This window comes from Vigna umbellata, chromosome 1 (assembly GCF_029865625.1).
Source record: "Vigna umbellata cultivar VRB3 chromosome 1, Vumbellata_1.0, whole genome shotgun sequence".
In the NCBI taxonomy this organism is placed as follows: domain Eukaryota; kingdom Viridiplantae; phylum Streptophyta; class Magnoliopsida; order Fabales; family Fabaceae; genus Vigna; species Vigna umbellata.
In genome coordinates, this window is record NC_142165.1 from 40,548,055 (window position 1) to 40,564,095 (window position 16,041).

At 34.3% G+C, this 16,041-nt stretch overlaps 2 protein-coding genes across 6 annotated transcripts; both read left to right on the forward strand.

Annotated features, from left to right (window-relative positions):
* The first annotated feature begins 910 nt into the window (after nucleotides 1–910).
* On the forward strand, nucleotides 911–10,592 carry LOC148205360 (carbon catabolite repressor protein 4 homolog 3-like). Of its 4 annotated transcripts, none has more exons than XM_088103059.1 (12): nucleotides 911–1,348; nucleotides 5,181–5,246; nucleotides 5,501–5,553; nucleotides 5,646–5,727; nucleotides 7,597–7,683; nucleotides 8,149–8,241; nucleotides 8,337–8,369; nucleotides 8,498–8,610; nucleotides 9,340–9,448; nucleotides 9,552–9,637; nucleotides 9,739–9,823; nucleotides 10,292–10,592. In XM_088103059.1, the coding sequence occupies exons 1-12, from the start codon at nucleotides 983–985 to the stop codon at nucleotides 10,439–10,441; spliced, it is 1,323 nt and encodes a 440-aa protein (XP_087959185.1). In that variant the 5' UTR covers nucleotides 911–982; the 3' UTR covers nucleotides 10,442–10,592. The 4 variants fall into 4 exon arrangements, with proteins under 4 accessions (XP_087959185.1, XP_087959186.1, XP_087959188.1 ...); XM_088103060.1 differs by having other exon boundaries at nucleotides 10,295–10,592; XM_088103062.1 differs by having other exon boundaries at nucleotides 10,341–10,592.
* Nucleotides 10,593–11,711: 1,119 nt separating this feature from the next.
* Nucleotides 11,712–15,532, forward strand: LOC124830009 (uncharacterized). 2 transcript variants are annotated; one of them, XM_088103063.1, is made up of 9 exons: nucleotides 11,712–11,867; nucleotides 12,038–12,211; nucleotides 12,457–12,838; nucleotides 12,957–13,216; nucleotides 13,305–13,373; nucleotides 13,760–13,816; nucleotides 14,167–14,219; nucleotides 14,305–14,383; nucleotides 14,468–15,532. In XM_088103063.1, the coding sequence occupies exons 1-9, from the start codon at nucleotides 11,827–11,829 to the stop codon at nucleotides 15,399–15,401; spliced, it is 2,049 nt and encodes a 682-aa protein (XP_087959189.1). In that variant the 5' UTR covers nucleotides 11,712–11,826; the 3' UTR covers nucleotides 15,402–15,532. The 2 variants fall into 2 exon arrangements, with proteins under 2 accessions (XP_087959189.1, XP_047159565.2); XM_047303609.2 differs by having other exon boundaries at nucleotides 14,308–14,383.
* Nucleotides 15,533–16,041: the final 509 nt, after the last annotated feature.

Here is a 16,041-nt window from a genome sequence, read left to right on the forward strand (position 1 = left end):
AGTCAACAACTCGGATGAGACTACTTTATTTTAGCGCCAAATTCTCTGTTTATTTACATTCCAAGGTTTTCCTATTCATTCACTTTTTCATTTACAATTTTGACCTTGGAAGGTCAATTTGTTTTTCTATGCAAATTTTTTAGTTCAATTTTGTACAACTCATGCAACTAAGGGTAGCAACGGATGAGTGTAGATTGATATTTAATCCTTATAAATAGGTATAAATCTTATAAAATCAATGATCATATCAGGTTAATAAATAGAATTTAAATCTAATTGAATTTTGTAAAATTAGATAATATTTATATCTATTTATATATTATAAATTGATTTTATTTTTAATTGTCATATTTTCTTAATATTATTGTTATAAAATAATAATTTAGTTGTTTTAATAAACAAAAACCTAATTTTGTGGGGGAAAAGAGAAAAAACTAAGTTGCTATGGTGTGGTTGTGAAGGAATAGAATAGAAAATTGCACCTACCAATGCATCTTTCCCACATACGTGTTATGTGAAAAACATCATATCCTAAACTTTTAAAAAAAAGTAGTTGATGCTGTGTTTAATTTTGATAAGATTTCACTCATTTAATTTCTTTTAAGAAAATTGAGGCCAATACAAATAGACTTTAATTTACATGAGAACTCAAATTAATTTAACATTTTTTGGAAGAATTTATGTAAAAATGTTTAATTTCTAAAGATCGAAAGTATAATAAATTTTGGATAAAAATTCATGTTAAATGTGAAGAAAATTGTTAACAGAATAAAACAGTTTTTTTACACCATTTCACTGCATTAAACAGACTTTTTAAAATATATTTAGTCAAAGAGAGAAAGAAAGACAAAAAATAAATAATAAACAGTTAGATTAAAGGGAGGGAAATGCATTGAGATGGGATAACGAATTGTGGCGCTATTGTAAACTTGGGCGTTTGGTCGTTCATTCAATTTCAAAGGGAGAGAAGAGAGAGAGAGTAATGGCCTCTTGTGCATCTTCGTCTTGGCTCGTGCTCTCATCCACCAACGCTAAACACAAACCCAGCTGCTTCAAATTCAATGCTCCCATCGCCTCACAAATCCAATGGCATTCAGAGTCGTATACCCAAAGAAACCTCCGTCACCCGCCCGAAATTAAACGCCATTGGGTGGAAGCATCTGATGAATCTTTAGATTCTCCGGAAAGATTCACAGTGGCCTCTTACAACATACTGGGGGATAGGAATGCTTCTCAACACTCTGATTTATACGTAAACGTTCCTTCTCGTTACATCAAATGGGATCGTCGCAAGAGGGTTATTTCTGATGAACTTCTTGGATGGGACCCTGATATTATCTGCTTACAAGTAACCAACTTTTCACCTTTCTTGAATATTTTTCGTTTTGTTTGATTTATTTCATAGGCTAAAACTATGCACTTGTACTTCCAGTTAATTCATTTAAGTTTAAGAAGTTTAGTTTTGGTCATGTGTTTGGAACTTTCAGACATATGTGTGTTGTGTTTTCAGTGAGCCGTCCAAACCCTTCAAATTATGCATCATGCCATGATTTTACCTATAATTTATGAAAACGTGCATATAAACATTTATAGCTTCATACGTCCTTATCTTTTTACCAAGAGACAATGATGAAAATAAATGAAGTTAAATTTTGTAAGCTTGAACATGACATTTTTATGATAAATACTACTTTTTTTAGTAAGTCTCTAAAGGAGATATCACATATTAATAATATTACAGTTCAGTTTTGAAAGCAAAGGGGTACGTTTATGGCCGAACGGCCTTACAAAATACTACAGACTTTAAGATTTACAAAACCACAGTCTAAACCGATCGGTTCCAGCACTACCAATCGGTTATACAAAATAAAACAATTCTAATGACCGAACGGTCCTATGGTTCACACAAAAATAGACAAGACAGAAAATAGGGTAAGCTCATGTAATTTAATTAATTTAATCAAACCTATACTTCACATAAATCTAACATAATTCAATATACAATCATGTAACATCCAATCATGCACTTCCAATCAAAATTTCATGTCAAAGCATGCAATAACCGACCACTTTACTCTGACTGTCCGGACTGTATGAATTCTGTGTAGCTACGACGTTTTTGCACCTGGGTGATGTAATAGCTGGGATGCCCTCAACAGCTGTCACCCAAGGTTAGTCCGTTTCGTCCAAGTTCACCTTATGGACTAGGACTTCCTGCCATTTTCACACATGACTTACTCCTCTCTACTTGAGAATGAGTAATCGCAGAATATCAGGATAACCGCCAGCTAAGCATAACCACATTCATACTCTACCATTCAATAACCACTCATGAGATATTCCTCCCTGGAATACTCTTTCATTTCCATAATTTAATCCAACCGAACCAATAGAAAGATCCATTCTGAAACCAAACTGAACAATAACATTTCCCAGGGACAAGACCGAACGTTTTGAACACTTTCTAGACTAACACAGCTGAATACTTAGTGTAAGACCGAACGGTCTTCTACTTATACTCCGTACAGGACCGAACGGTCCATTTTAGATAAAACTCATCATAAGCCTAACGCTAGTGATATTATTTGGACGTTTACTTGCTACTCAACAATTACTACAGAACAGTATTTTATTAGACCGAACTCCTAAGAATGTACCGAATACTAAATATTACATATAATTTAGACTTAACCGAAAATCATAATAACTATTGCTGGAACCTGAGAACTTAAACCGAACCCTACAAGATTTAACCGAATACTATTGACTTGGACCGAACACTCTTAGTTCAAATAGAGTACACAATGGGGTATAATAAAATTACCGAGTGCTTGGTTAAAGACCGAGCGCTTGGTTTGAGACCGAGCACTACTGAAACCGAGCGCTTGGTTCAAGACCGAACACTGCTGAACTTAAATAAAAATGAAGGAATATATATATATATATATATATATATACACACACACACACACACACACACAATTACACAACACTTACTTTTAATGAAGGATAAAGATAACATCTATGACTTTAAGTATTATAGAATACATTATATAAACTGTTTAGGAAACATAAAGAGAAACTATACTTAGACCGAACACTTACCTACAAGTATACTAAGAGAAAACCGATCGGTCCTTAACTGAAATTCTCCACAGAAGAAGAATCCAGTACAGACCGAATACTCAAAGGAAAACCGAACGGTCAATAATGACTTTCGGTAACAACCACAGGATTATACAGAATTCTACATACATAAGAGCAAACCCTATATCATCCAGTTCCCATCATTTGTAACTCATACCCTCATATATACAAAACATGCACTGAAAATAACACTTCATATTCATCCATGGATCAAACGAACATACAACCATTCAAAACAAGAAAATCATAATCAAATTATATAAGTTTCCCTTACCTCTAAAAGTAGCCAAACGTTTACAATCTGAACAGAATAGCTCACCACCAGAAATCTTAGAATCTTACGGGTCACGATTTGTGAAACTAAACCAAACAAAAGACCATAAATGTGCTTAGAATGAGATGATAAACCCATGAAACCAGAATTTGGGTTTGCATGCGACAGAAACGAACGTTCTAAGAAGAGGAGTAACTCACCGGCTTAAAACCACAACTTGATCAGTTTAAATGAAAGCCCTTGAAGCCGAGAGAGTTCAAACGTTGCCTGATTGGTGATCGGAAGAAGAAAAAATGAGAATTCTTAGAGAAAAGGTGGAGGAATCTAGAGAGAAGGAGGAGAAAATGGGGTTCAGCAGTTTGGAGAAGAATGGTGCATGCAGAAAGTGGGACCGAATTCCAAAATTTCAACTTATATACCTCCTGCACAAACCGATCGGTCCACTCTCCTGCAGCCACCTGTCTTCTACTTTCTGAAAATCAGAACCCTTTCATTGACACCTGGCTTCCACTAACTTGGGGTTTTAAGGGTTCTCACAATAGTGGTCTGAATTTACATGTACTTCTGACTAACAGATTTAACCTTTTAAATAAATAAGTATATAATTCTAAAACATAATAATAATGCAAATAAATTTGATTCTCTTCAAATGATTTTTGTATGATATATAAATACCTATTTAAAATATTTAATCTAACTTATTTAGTAAATACATGATCCACTGATATAGCTTGATCTGATTCTATCAAAAGTGTGAGAAAACTATTATACACTATTGCAGACTGACGTGTGGAGTATAAACTGTTGAGATATAAAATGGTTAGAATTACCCAGGGAAAGGTGCTGAGTTAACTTATATTGGAAGGTAAGATGTTAAATAAACAATGTACAGAAATGAGGACCATCATCAATATAGAAAAGAAAGAAGAAAAAAGAGGACAATATATATTAATCTCCACAATAGAAACAAAGAGCTAAAATCATGGTGAAGATGTAGGCAATATCCTAAAGATTCCGATGCGGGTCCCCTGTATTACCAACATACATTTGGATTAGCTTGAGTCAGATTCTACCAACAAATCATGATGTTAATGGCTAGGTCCCCATGTCTCTTCATATAAAGTATCTTGCTTGGTTTTCCTTCCTCTTCAAATCTATGGGCATCTCAATTCTCGAGTATACAAATTCTGTTTAATTGGAGTATTCTATCCATGTTTTTAAACAAAACCAGATTTTCACAGTTTCACAGGTATTATACACGTATTACTTCATGTTTATATAACTCCCACTGTTTAGATGTAATTATTTGTATTAGGTGTACAAAGACATTCATTCTGCTTCTGAGTCTGATATAGGTATAGAAATGTGTATATATGATGTGATTGTGATTCTTACAGACACGCATGGAGTAAATTTCGTAGGATTAATCCGATGGTCGATATGCAATACAGATATTATTCCCTCACGTGTGGCTTAGACTTTACCCAAAATTACCTAAGCAAAAGTATTATGCATGGGTAGAAGCGAAATCAGATTGTTCATTTAACCAAAGTAAAATAAAACAGAAGAAAAAATGTGCGTGAAACAAAGTTGCTGCCATCCGCCACTATTGGTAGTTGTAAAAAACCACCACTTTTTGCATTTACACCTGATTTCTAAAAGTGAAGGTCCATGGACACTATTAAGAGAATCCTCACTGAAAACGCACACGTAGTATTTATCTCCTGCAACTATACCACATTCGAAATTGTATTGTCAGGAGGTGGATAAGTATTTGGAACTTTCAGACATTATGGTTAAAGCAGGATATGCTGGATCTTATCAGGTAGATTTTCATTTTCTTTCAGAAGTCTGATTTCTACTCTGGTTTTGACTGACTGATATCTTCTTGATCAAATTTGGTTCATTCAAAATAAAATAAAGATTAGTTCATTTGAGTTGCATCGTTCATCATTAAACATGCTGAAGTCTCTATACAACTGTGAAATTTGTCATTATCCTATGCATAGTAGTGTGGCACCACCATATATTGGTGCGTGATTATTGAGAACCTAAAGAATTGCGTGCATGGCTCTGTAGAGACGCACGGGAGATTCAGTTGACGGATGTGCCATGTTTTGGAAAACTGATAAGTAATTAATCTATTGATTGCCAATTGGGTTCTGAGACAAAAATTGATGAATCTAATCCATTGACTTGATTACTTTTTCATTATGTTTGTCAGGTTCCGGTTACTAGAAGGAGAGAACATTAAATTTAAGGACATTGGCCTTCGTGATAATGTTGCCCAACTATCAGTTTTTGAGGTATTCCTTCTTTGATGTCGGCTCCTTTCTTTTAATCATATGACCATAGTTGGTCCTTCCTTTTTACTATTTTAAAACTTTATTCTATGTTCATGTATTATACTAACTTAAGACACTTTACAATGACGTATACCAATAAAATTAAATAATTTAGTTGAGTTTACTGAATTTTTAAAAAACTGTTACCAATATACTACAATTTTTCTTCTATGTTAATGACTTTTAAAGTTCTTTGTATGATTTTTCACTTACAAAAAAACACACACAAATAAAAAAAAGAACTTTAATGTCGTAAAATGTCTTAAAGAAAACCGTCAATCTCTTCTAAAATGTGCCTTATATATATTATTTTTCCTTGGAAAGAATATCTTAGATTTTTAAACGATTGAATGGCTGTAAAATTTCTATCCAACTATTACCAAGGACAATGGGAACATAGGACTGACAAAATGGACCGCTAAACCGAGAAGAAAGATTGTGTTAAATTAACTCTATATAGAGTTAATTTGCCTCAATTTGAAAAAACAAATTCTAAATTAAAATATGAAAAGTAAAGGGAATTTTAAATTTAAGTAACATAAACAAAAGTAATTTTAATATTTAAATATAATGATTTAATATAAAATAATAGTTTTTAAATTATAATTATTAGACAGATTGTCCTATAATAAACTTACTCGTCTTTACAAAAGTGAGTAAATACTGAGAGATATAAGGAGAAGGAAGAGTTGGTTTTGACCGTTAGAATATTAATTGGTTAGTCCGTCAATGAATTAGATATAAATAGAGGAAAAATGACGGGGAGAGGGAGAATGTTTGTCATTATAAATTGAGTACTGTTTCTTTCCCAAGGGAACCTTGAAGTTTTCTCTCTTATTGGTTGTTCTTCTCCTTCCCCATATTCAAAAGAATTAGTATTTCTTTTTTATTTCAATTCTTCGTTCCTAATAATTAGACCTACCGGATATGTTAAAGGAGGACCAGCGTTAGTAGAGATAGAAGTCTTCTCATTGGATGGATTGTAAGAGTCCAGAAATTCTTTGAGGTTCAAGAATTCTTCTTCTGATTCCTTGAACTTGAAACTCATGGCCATGGTGGGAGTGGCAATTTCTTGGTTCTATTCTTGGTCCTAAGAGAATTCCTATTCAGATTAGGAGTCATTTTCTCCAACTCTAATCAAAAGATTCAGAGATAGTTTTGGTAGCCACACCTTTTAAAAAATTGAAGATCTTAAAAAAGAACAGAATATTGAGATGGAAAAAATCCAAGAAGTGGAGACACTAATCAAGAAATAAGGGATAACCACGGCAAAAGGGCAAGATCAGCATCCTAGATATTTGTGAAATGCCATAAAGCTCGAAGAACTACAATGACAATGTGGTGTGTGATGACAGGATCTGTTTTCCGGCAAGAAAGACGAGTGACAACATAAGCCTGTTGAGCTGTACAACAGTGACCGACGACTTCTTTCTAGGTTTTTATTTTTGGGAGGACCTTGCTTCCACAATTTCAACCTGGATGACAAGGTTTATTTTTGGGAGAGAGGGGTAGTATTGTTAGGATATACGGAGAAGGAGGAGTTAGTTAAGATAGTTAGACTATTATTAGACTATTAATAAGTTGGTTTGTTCGTCAGTTTGATATAAATATGGGAAGAAGATTAGAAGAGAGGGTTATTGTCAATTGAACATTGACTCTTCATGAAGTACAAATCCTCTGGGAACCCCTTTCTTTTTGTAATGCACATTATCTTACGTAAGTTTGACACAAGTAGCAGTACATATCTTTTATCGTCTTAGTGCTATTATTGTAAATATTGTCCTATTACATGTCGTCATTTGTATTTTTAACTTCATCTTGTACAGGCAGATGTGTGAATCTTACTCAAGAAGACTGTTAGTTGGTAACATCCATGTACTTTACAACCCAAACAAGGGAGAAGTTAAATTAGGTCAAGTAAGTGTTTAATTCACCCATTCCAAAGAAAATGTTAGTTAAATGTCTTTCCTACTATAGCTTGCAATCTTTTGGAAATTAGCATTGATGCCGAATCTTCTTTATTAAATTCAAAAACATATTCAAGAAGTATGTTTAATATGAGATAATTCTTGATACAATTGAATAGGGTTTTAAGCATTAATTGCTCACATACTGTTTGCATGTGTTAATTTTGGTATTCTTCCCACAGTTCCTTCCTCTTTTTTTATCAATTGAGAATTCTCTTCTCAGCTTATCAATTTTTCATCTGGTAAAGAACTATTAGAAGATCAGTTGAGATAACTACTAATACCTAATTCAAAAGTGCTTATGTTATCTGTAAGAAATACAGTCGACTAGGTATTTCACCTATTTTTTCAGTAGTCAAGTCAGATTTGCCTTCCTTAAACTGGCGGATTGGAATTGAAATATTTAATATTGCAGATTCGTTTTCTCTCGTCAAGAGCACATTATCTCTCTGAGAAATGGGGTAATACCCCTGTTGTGCTAGCTGGTGATTTTAATAGTACTCCTCAGGTGCCATATTCCAGAAAATAGACAGTATTTTTCATTTAGTTTGAGTTCTCCATTCTTTACAAACTGAATTCTCTTTTTTTATTGTTTTTCAACAGAGTGGAATATATAAGTTTTTGTCATCATCTGAGGTATATCACATTCACCTTATATTGGTTTTTGTTAGTGGCATGATAAAAAGATTGTTCATGCCGTGAATACAAGCAAGTAGTATTGTTGAAGACATTCACTTGAAACTGGGTGTGGTTTGCAATTGCAGCTTAATGTCAAGCTGTATGACAAAAAGGAATTATCTGGACAGAAACGGTGTCGTCCTGCTCAAGTAATAGGGGAGAATAAAGAAACAGTTGGTCCAGTTGTCACCCTAGACGGGTACTTTTTCTTGGATGATTTTTAAATGAAGCACATAGAGAAGAAAAATAAATTGAATTAACAAGGTAAAATGAATCAAATTTCTTGCATAAGTTTAAAATAACTTGTGCATCTCAACTTTTTCAAAAGCTGGAGACGGCTGAGCTTAAGGAGACTCAAAAGAAAGAAAATTCGGTGGTTTAAGGATTTACACCTTTTAATTGCATAGCTGTTACTTTCTATTTCTCTTTTCGAACAACTTCCTCGTGTAACTTCTCCGTAAGTATTTTTGCCTTATAGAAGTACTAGTAATAGAGTTTTACAATTGGAAAGCTACAATGCATGTGTGCATGTATATTTTATACTTATAAATCAGAGAATTATTCAGTCTCGAGCTGACAGGGTATGCGTGTAATAGGCCTGACTTTGAATACAATTTTCAGATGAAATAGTTTTGCATTTTCACCACTTTTATTATTTTCTTCAGATCATATCTACTGATGTGTTATAATACCTTTCATAAATATGAATTTAACACTATTGCACGAGACATGCACTTTGGCAGATTTAGTGTGCTATAAATTGGACATTATGACCTTTTTTCTCTTGGTAGAGTTTTATATTATTGACCTACAATACAATTGTGCTATCATTTTCTCTTCTGCTAACTGCAAAGAATGCGTGTTTTTTGAAATTTTTTGTGCTATTCTGTTGTATCTCAGTATGATGCTCTCAATCTACTGTTTCCAGCTTGTTAAAATGTTGGACAGATGAAGAGATAAAAATAGCCACCGGAGATTCTCAGCATCATTTGGCTGTGCATCCATTGAAGCTGAAAAGTTCGTATGCCACAGTTAATGTACCTAATTATTCCCTTCCAACCTATTCTTACTGTATATGATTTCCACAGTTAATCCCCCTTGCCCGTGCCAACAGAATAGTAATGTTGTAAAGTTTTTCAGGGTTCAAAAAGTACACGGGGATTCAATGGTGAACCGTTGGCAACTTCCTATCACTCAAAGTTTCTTGGCTCTGTAGATTACTTATGGTAATCAAACCCTGCCAAATATTTTGGTTGTTACAAATATGATTGTTATGGCCTTATCGATGGCAATTACTAAAGTATAAGATTGACTGCCGTTGATGCAGGTACTCGGACGGTATTGTACCTATAAGAGTTCTTGATACCGTTTCAATAAGTGATCTCCTGAGGGCAGGTGGCCTCCCATGCAAGGTATTCGTGCTTGTCTTTTATCCAGATTATAATGGAAAACATTGTTAGTAAATTTAAGGTTTAAGATGTTAAGGGTGCTCAGAGGTTGACCTATAATTTAGAGGCTCGAGGAAATTTATCTGTATTTTAGACCACCCACTTGCATCCCACAAAACAGAAGATTAGAATGGAAGGTTGAAACTTTTGTTTGTGGGTGGTTGTCTTCACACTTGAATTTGATATGGCTTGGTCTTTTTCAACATTTTTTTATGCTTTCACATTGGTCATTCTCTACGGATTGGGAGAGTCTCACCATTTGTCCAAAAAGGGTTTCATTCATAACATTTAGTGATCTTGTAGAGCTTTTGAATTGAAATAGGTGCAGTAGATCTTAGTACTTATGTGGGATCATCTTGTCAAACTACATCTTCTACACTCTACAGTGCACTTATTTTTCACCATCTGACCAATCTTTTCCTTGATTAATAGAAGGTGGGAAGTGATCATTTGGCCTTGGTTTCTGAATTTACTTTCTCAGTTACAAACAATGAACCTACAGACAAAGTGGCAGTAGGAGCAGTAGGAGCAGCAGCACCAGCTATAGTAGATATTGAAGAGCCTAACAATCAGCAGTCATAAAATAGCTCAGCGTTTTTGTTGGGAAACTGGTTTTTGCTTTCCTTGTTTACTTACAGTTTACATTGAATGATTTACCTAGCTGAGCTCAAATTTGTTGAAATAGGTTGTAATTTATAATGTTTGAATTTCAAGTTCTTGGAAGAATTTCTTATGTACCATAAGAACCTAAGTTTATAAGCGCAACGAAAAATCTTAATACAAATTGAATTATTGGTGAAAGTGAACATAATCATTAAACTTAAAAATATGAAAATTAAATATTAAAGTTTTAAAATATCAAATTTAAAGAACTTTGTATAAAAAAATGTATGATTTAATCCCATTGGATTTACATGTATCTTATTTAACTTTTTCACACATAGGGATAATCCAAGTAAAGACAATCTATGTTCAATCCTTATGCGAAAACTTGTTAAGCAAATGATAATCATATATCATAAATGAGATGAATCTCTATTCCTGTGGGTTGGAAGAAATTCTGATCAAAAGAATGATATTTAATTTTAAAATAAATATTTGCATTATTTACATAATAAAGTAACAATGATACTTAAAAAATTAAATTATATTTTTATAATTATTGATTTATTTTATCCATAAAAACATGTAATAAAAATTATCTGTTTGAATTCTTTTGTTTTTATGTATACATGTGAAATGCAAAACTTGAGTTATTAAAATAAAATAAAAAATTATAATTCCGCACTGTGTTGAAATGAAATGAAGTTATAAATTAAGTTCAAACTATTGATTGAAATTAAATAATTTAATATTTAAAACATTTAGTAGGTAAGCTGAGTGAATAATATTAGGCATAATACCCTATTTTATCCTCAGTTTCGCTCGATTATGTCAAATTAGTTCATCCTTTAACAGGGCGTCAATTACGTCGTTTGTACGGATTTAACGAGAGAGATTTCATTGATATAAATTTTATTAAGTAAGGACGTAATTCACGCACTTTTTAAAAGATGAACTAATTTAACAAGCGAAACTGGGACAAAATAGGGTATTAAGCCATAATATTACTTTTGCATTGTCATTCTTTTGTGGATGATGATGCCCTGTCCTTAAGCCATGTGTAAGGACAAGATGTGTTGCATGGAAGGAAGTGTAACGCCTAGGAAAGTCGACGCTGTGATCTACGGTGAGAACAGATGGAGACGAATCACTCAGTCACAATCAGAAGCGCCACGTGGAATCTGAGACAGGGACGGTTTAATGCGCTCACCGACTTAACCTCCTCCAAAGTTTCCCTCGCAACCCAAGAAACGAATGGAATCGGTTCTCTCTTTCTCTCTGTTTCGCTTTCGCTTTCTCTTTCTTCTTCGCTTCGCTGCATTGCCATCATTCTCAAATTCTCTATTTCAAACCAACCATTCAGAATGCAACGTTTTGTTGACGACGTCCTCGCTGTTACTAAAGAGTAACCACCTTTCTCTCATTATGTTTAGTGACCAATGCTTGACACATCTTAATCTAAATCTTTTTATGTTAATTGTTGCTTTAGAACAATGGGATTCTCTGTGCCAAATTTTATCTGATTTTTTTTGTCAACTTAATTGTATGAGTGGCCAACTTTAAATTTTGGTGCAGGTCGGTGAAGACGTTTACTTATGAGTCGTTGAACATTATTGTGAGACTGATCAACGGTGTCTCAGCTCTGGTGTTGGCACTGCTACCTGGGAAAGCTAATATACTTGAAGGTATTCAGGGTTGGGAGCTCCGGCCAACTTTTCGTGGACCACGCTTTCCACGTTGGATGGAAAAGTAAATTTTTTGTTTTCGTTTTCATTACAGTTTTGTTAAATATTTCTTTGTGAAATCTTATTTCTACCGTATGAGAAATAGAAGTGTTCAGTGTTTTTTTTACTTCATGTGGAACATACTTTTGTACTAACTGTGTTTATAATTTGCATTGGATTACATTTGGGATGAGCATTCACGACTTTATAATGTGCCCTGTCTTTAATCGTGTACACGGTTCTTGACATTGTTTTCCTTGCCTCTTTTAGTGGCGTGTCCTCTTTCAATCAGTTTATTCATGAGCTTTCTTTGGATTCTGATGTATCAAGCCAAGAATATTTATCTGGAGAAGAAGAAGACGGCGATGAATATGAAGAATATCCTAAAACTACCTTGTCTGAAAGTTCTAGAGTCCCCAGAGCTACTTTTGCTGATTACGGTAGACAGCAGACGGATTGGATATTGATTCCTCTACAGTTCTTGATGGGTCTTCCATTTCGTCTTTTCCAATTAGTTTATTCTAGGGTGTCAAAACCACGATCTATCTCTGGTTGTCAACACCCTTCACAACCACATTCACCCAATGGAGTGCAAAGCCTCAAGGATCAAATTATTCATCGGGCCACTGATAGGAGACGTGGGGTCATAGAGGTTGAGCAGAAATTTCTATCCTTATTACTTTATGTTGTGTTTCTGACCTTATATGTTTTAGCTGACGAATCTCGTGTATGTAACTTTTGCGTTTTTTTTTTCTTGTTTTTTCAATCAGGATCTTCATTTGGCCATGGAGATATTTATAGAGGCTGTTTTTGATGTTATTCACAAGTCTATACATGTTCTTTTTTCCCCATCAGAAGCTCTTGGAACTTTATTCAGGTTCTTCTCATCTCATGAAAGGCCCATTTTAGCAGATAATGATGTTGTAGAGGATGCCTCTGTTTCTTCAGCACCTGCAGAAAGGAATACCAGTTTTCGTTCGTCTCTGAACACAGATGCCCGGACATGTCAAGATGTTATAACAGAGCTAGGGTAAAGTAAAGACCGTTGTGTGCACCAATCCTTTTCGTTTCAAGATCTTTCTTGTCCAATTAATGACTTGTACTTTTAATTCTCACAGGTACCCATATGAAGCTATTCGTGTGATCACTGCCGATGGATACGTTCTTCTTCTAGAAAGAATTCCTAGGTAAGTTAGACATTTTTTTAGGGAAAAGTATGGACGTCCGTAAGTGCAATCATCCACCCTCTTTGATTTTGAACTTACCGTGATCATTTGACATCTTTTTATCTCAGCTTCTTTTCTATTGTTGTATGGAGTGAATTGAATCTGATTTGCGGCTTTTTTTGGTAGTCATAATTCTTTTTAAAGTTGTGGCTCATTCCTGAAATAAATATTGCACTGTTGGCATCTGGACTCTATTATGTGAAGGTAGAGGGTTCTGAAAGTTATAACACAATTTTATCCTTCAGATTATATATGATTATGACAACATTGGAAGAAATGACAATAGGGAGACTTGATTATTGTTATTGCTTTGTGTAGAGTCTAATGTCTGAAATCTAACTTCACAGGCGAGATGCACGTAAAGTTGTTTATCTTCAGCATGGAATCTTTGATTCATCAATGGGGTGAGTAATGTTGCCGTCTCAATCTTTACTAGTCTGGGTTTAATTTGTAGAGTATTTCTTCTCATGTGAATATAAAGTAGAGACCTGAATAGTGGTTGGGTAAATTTGTGTTGCATCATATTTTAGTGTATCGTTGACTGAATCTTCTATCCTTTTATTAGTTATGATATTGGCATAACATATAGGACTGAAGAGCTTTTCTGTTTAGATTTTACCCTGCCTCCTCTGTTCTGTACCAGATTCCCTCCCTCTGAATCGTGAATTTTTTTTCTATTGTTTCAGTTGCTTGGATGCCAGAATGATGTTATGACAATAGTGGTAGTCTAATAAGTTAAACTTTTTTGGTTCAGTTGGATATCTAACGGTGTTGTTGGCTCTCCCGCCTTTGCAGCCTATGATCAAGGTATGTTACATCACTCAAAATAGTATGTGCATCTCAAGATAATATCTGTTTTTGACGAATTATTGCATGGATGTTTGTTTATTAGCAGGCTTTGACGTATTTCTGGGAAATATTCGTGGCCTGGTTTCTAGGGAACATGTCAACAAGAATATCTCCTCCCGTGAGTAAGTGCTCAGAGCAAAACAGTTTCATTTGTCTTGTGTTGTCTTACACGTATTCTTTATTCCTGTGACATTGATGTAATGCAGATACTGGAAGTATTCCATCAATGAATATGGGACGAAGGATATTCCTGCTTTGATTGAGAAAATCCATCAAGTAAAAATGGCTGAATTGAGGCTTAGTAAGCCTGATATTGAGGAGGAAAGTAATGACGATCAGCTTTACAAGCTCTGTGCAATTTGCCATAGTTTGGGAGGAGCTTCTATGTTAATGTATGTTGTTACGCGTAGGTTAAAATCAAAGCCCCATAGACTTTCACGATTGATTTTGTTATCACCTGCTGGTTTTCATCATGACTCAAGCGTACTCTTTTCTGCGGTGGAGCATGTGTTGTTTTTCCTGGGCCCTATTTTATCTCGTATATTCCCAGCCTTCTATGTACCAACAAGGTTTTTCCGTATGCTTGTTAACAAGTTAGCTAGGGACCTGCAACACCTACCTGCAGTTGGAGGATTGGTTCAAACTTTAGTAGCTTATGTTGCTGGCGGGGACAGCTCAAATTGGGTTGGGGTTTTAGGATTACCCCATTACAACATGAATGATATGCCAGGAGTATCGTTTGGTGTTGCTCTCCATCTTGCACAGATGAAACGTACTAGAAGATTTAGAATGTTTGATTATGGGAGTGCATATAATATGAAAATATATGGTTCCCTTGAGCCTTTGGACTTGGGTGAACATTATGGACTCATCGACATTCCTGTTGATCTGGTTGCTGGTCAGAGAGACACGGTAATACGATCTTCAATGGTAAAGAGACACTATAAATTGATGAAGGATGCTGGTGTGGATGTGTCATATAATGAATTTGAATATGCTCATTTGGATTTTACCTTCTCTCACCGTGAAGAGCTTTTGTCATATGTTATGTCAAGTTTGCTGCTTGTGAAGCCCAATTCAAAGAAACATCAAAGGGCTCCAAGATCGAGAAGGAAAGGACACACTTCAATAAGTGGGTAAAAGATGTGAATCATATTTATTTCCTAGTGATGAGTTTTTCCTGTGTCTCGCACACTGTCGGATGGAGCTGTATATACCTGTCCGGTTACAGACCTGTGTCATCTACTCCATTAAATCTTATCTCTTTTTCATTCCTGTTTTGTTTATGTTTGGGGAAGAAATAGACCTTAAAAAACAATGTTAGAATACATTGTAAATAGTCTCAATTCTCTGACTGAATGGAACAGTGACGTCAGAGAAAAAAAAGATAGTTGTTGTATGTTAGTAGTTAATCCGATGTGCATCGGTATTATCATAACTTTGAAATGTATTTTTTTAATTAAATTATTTGAAAGAAAACTAAAGGTAAATTTTATATTATGTAAGTTCAAATTACATCTGTAACCAAACTTCATATGGTAAAATAATTTTATCAAACCAACTGTTTAATCTTAAGTTTAAGTTTTACTGTTACATTTATTTATTTATTTATATATGAATGTGACATTAAATAACTTTTTTTTAGAAAAAAACTCGTTTATCGATAAATTTTGAAAGCAATTTCGATTGAAAGATATTTTATAGTAATAGAATTTTATCTTTTAAGATTTTTTGCGGGTTAAAATCAACTTTCAATTATTTTTGTCTCATCAAGTTCAAT

Bases quoted from the DNA above. Each gene is read 5' to 3' on its own strand.
- LOC148205360 (XM_088103059.1), top strand. From the start codon at position 983: ATGGCCTCTTGTGCATCTTCGTCTTGGCTCGTGCTCTCATCCACCAAC. The intron at 5,247-5,500 runs GTAGATTTTCAT...ATGGCTCTGTAG, and splicing joins GATATGCTGGATCTTATCAG to AGACGCACGGGAGATTCAGT. The intron at 9,449-9,551 runs GTACCTAATTAT...AAAGTTTTTCAG, and splicing joins GTTCGTATGCCACAGTTAAT to GGTTCAAAAAGTACACGGGG.
- LOC124830009 (XM_088103063.1), top strand. From the start codon at position 11,827: ATGCAACGTTTTGTTGACGACGTCCTCGCTGTTACTAAAGA. The intron at 11,868-12,037 runs GTAACCACCTTT...ATTTTGGTGCAG, and splicing joins GTCCTCGCTGTTACTAAAGA to GTCGGTGAAGACGTTTACTT. The intron at 12,212-12,456 runs GTAAATTTTTTG...TGCCTCTTTTAG, and splicing joins TTTCCACGTTGGATGGAAAA to TGGCGTGTCCTCTTTCAATC.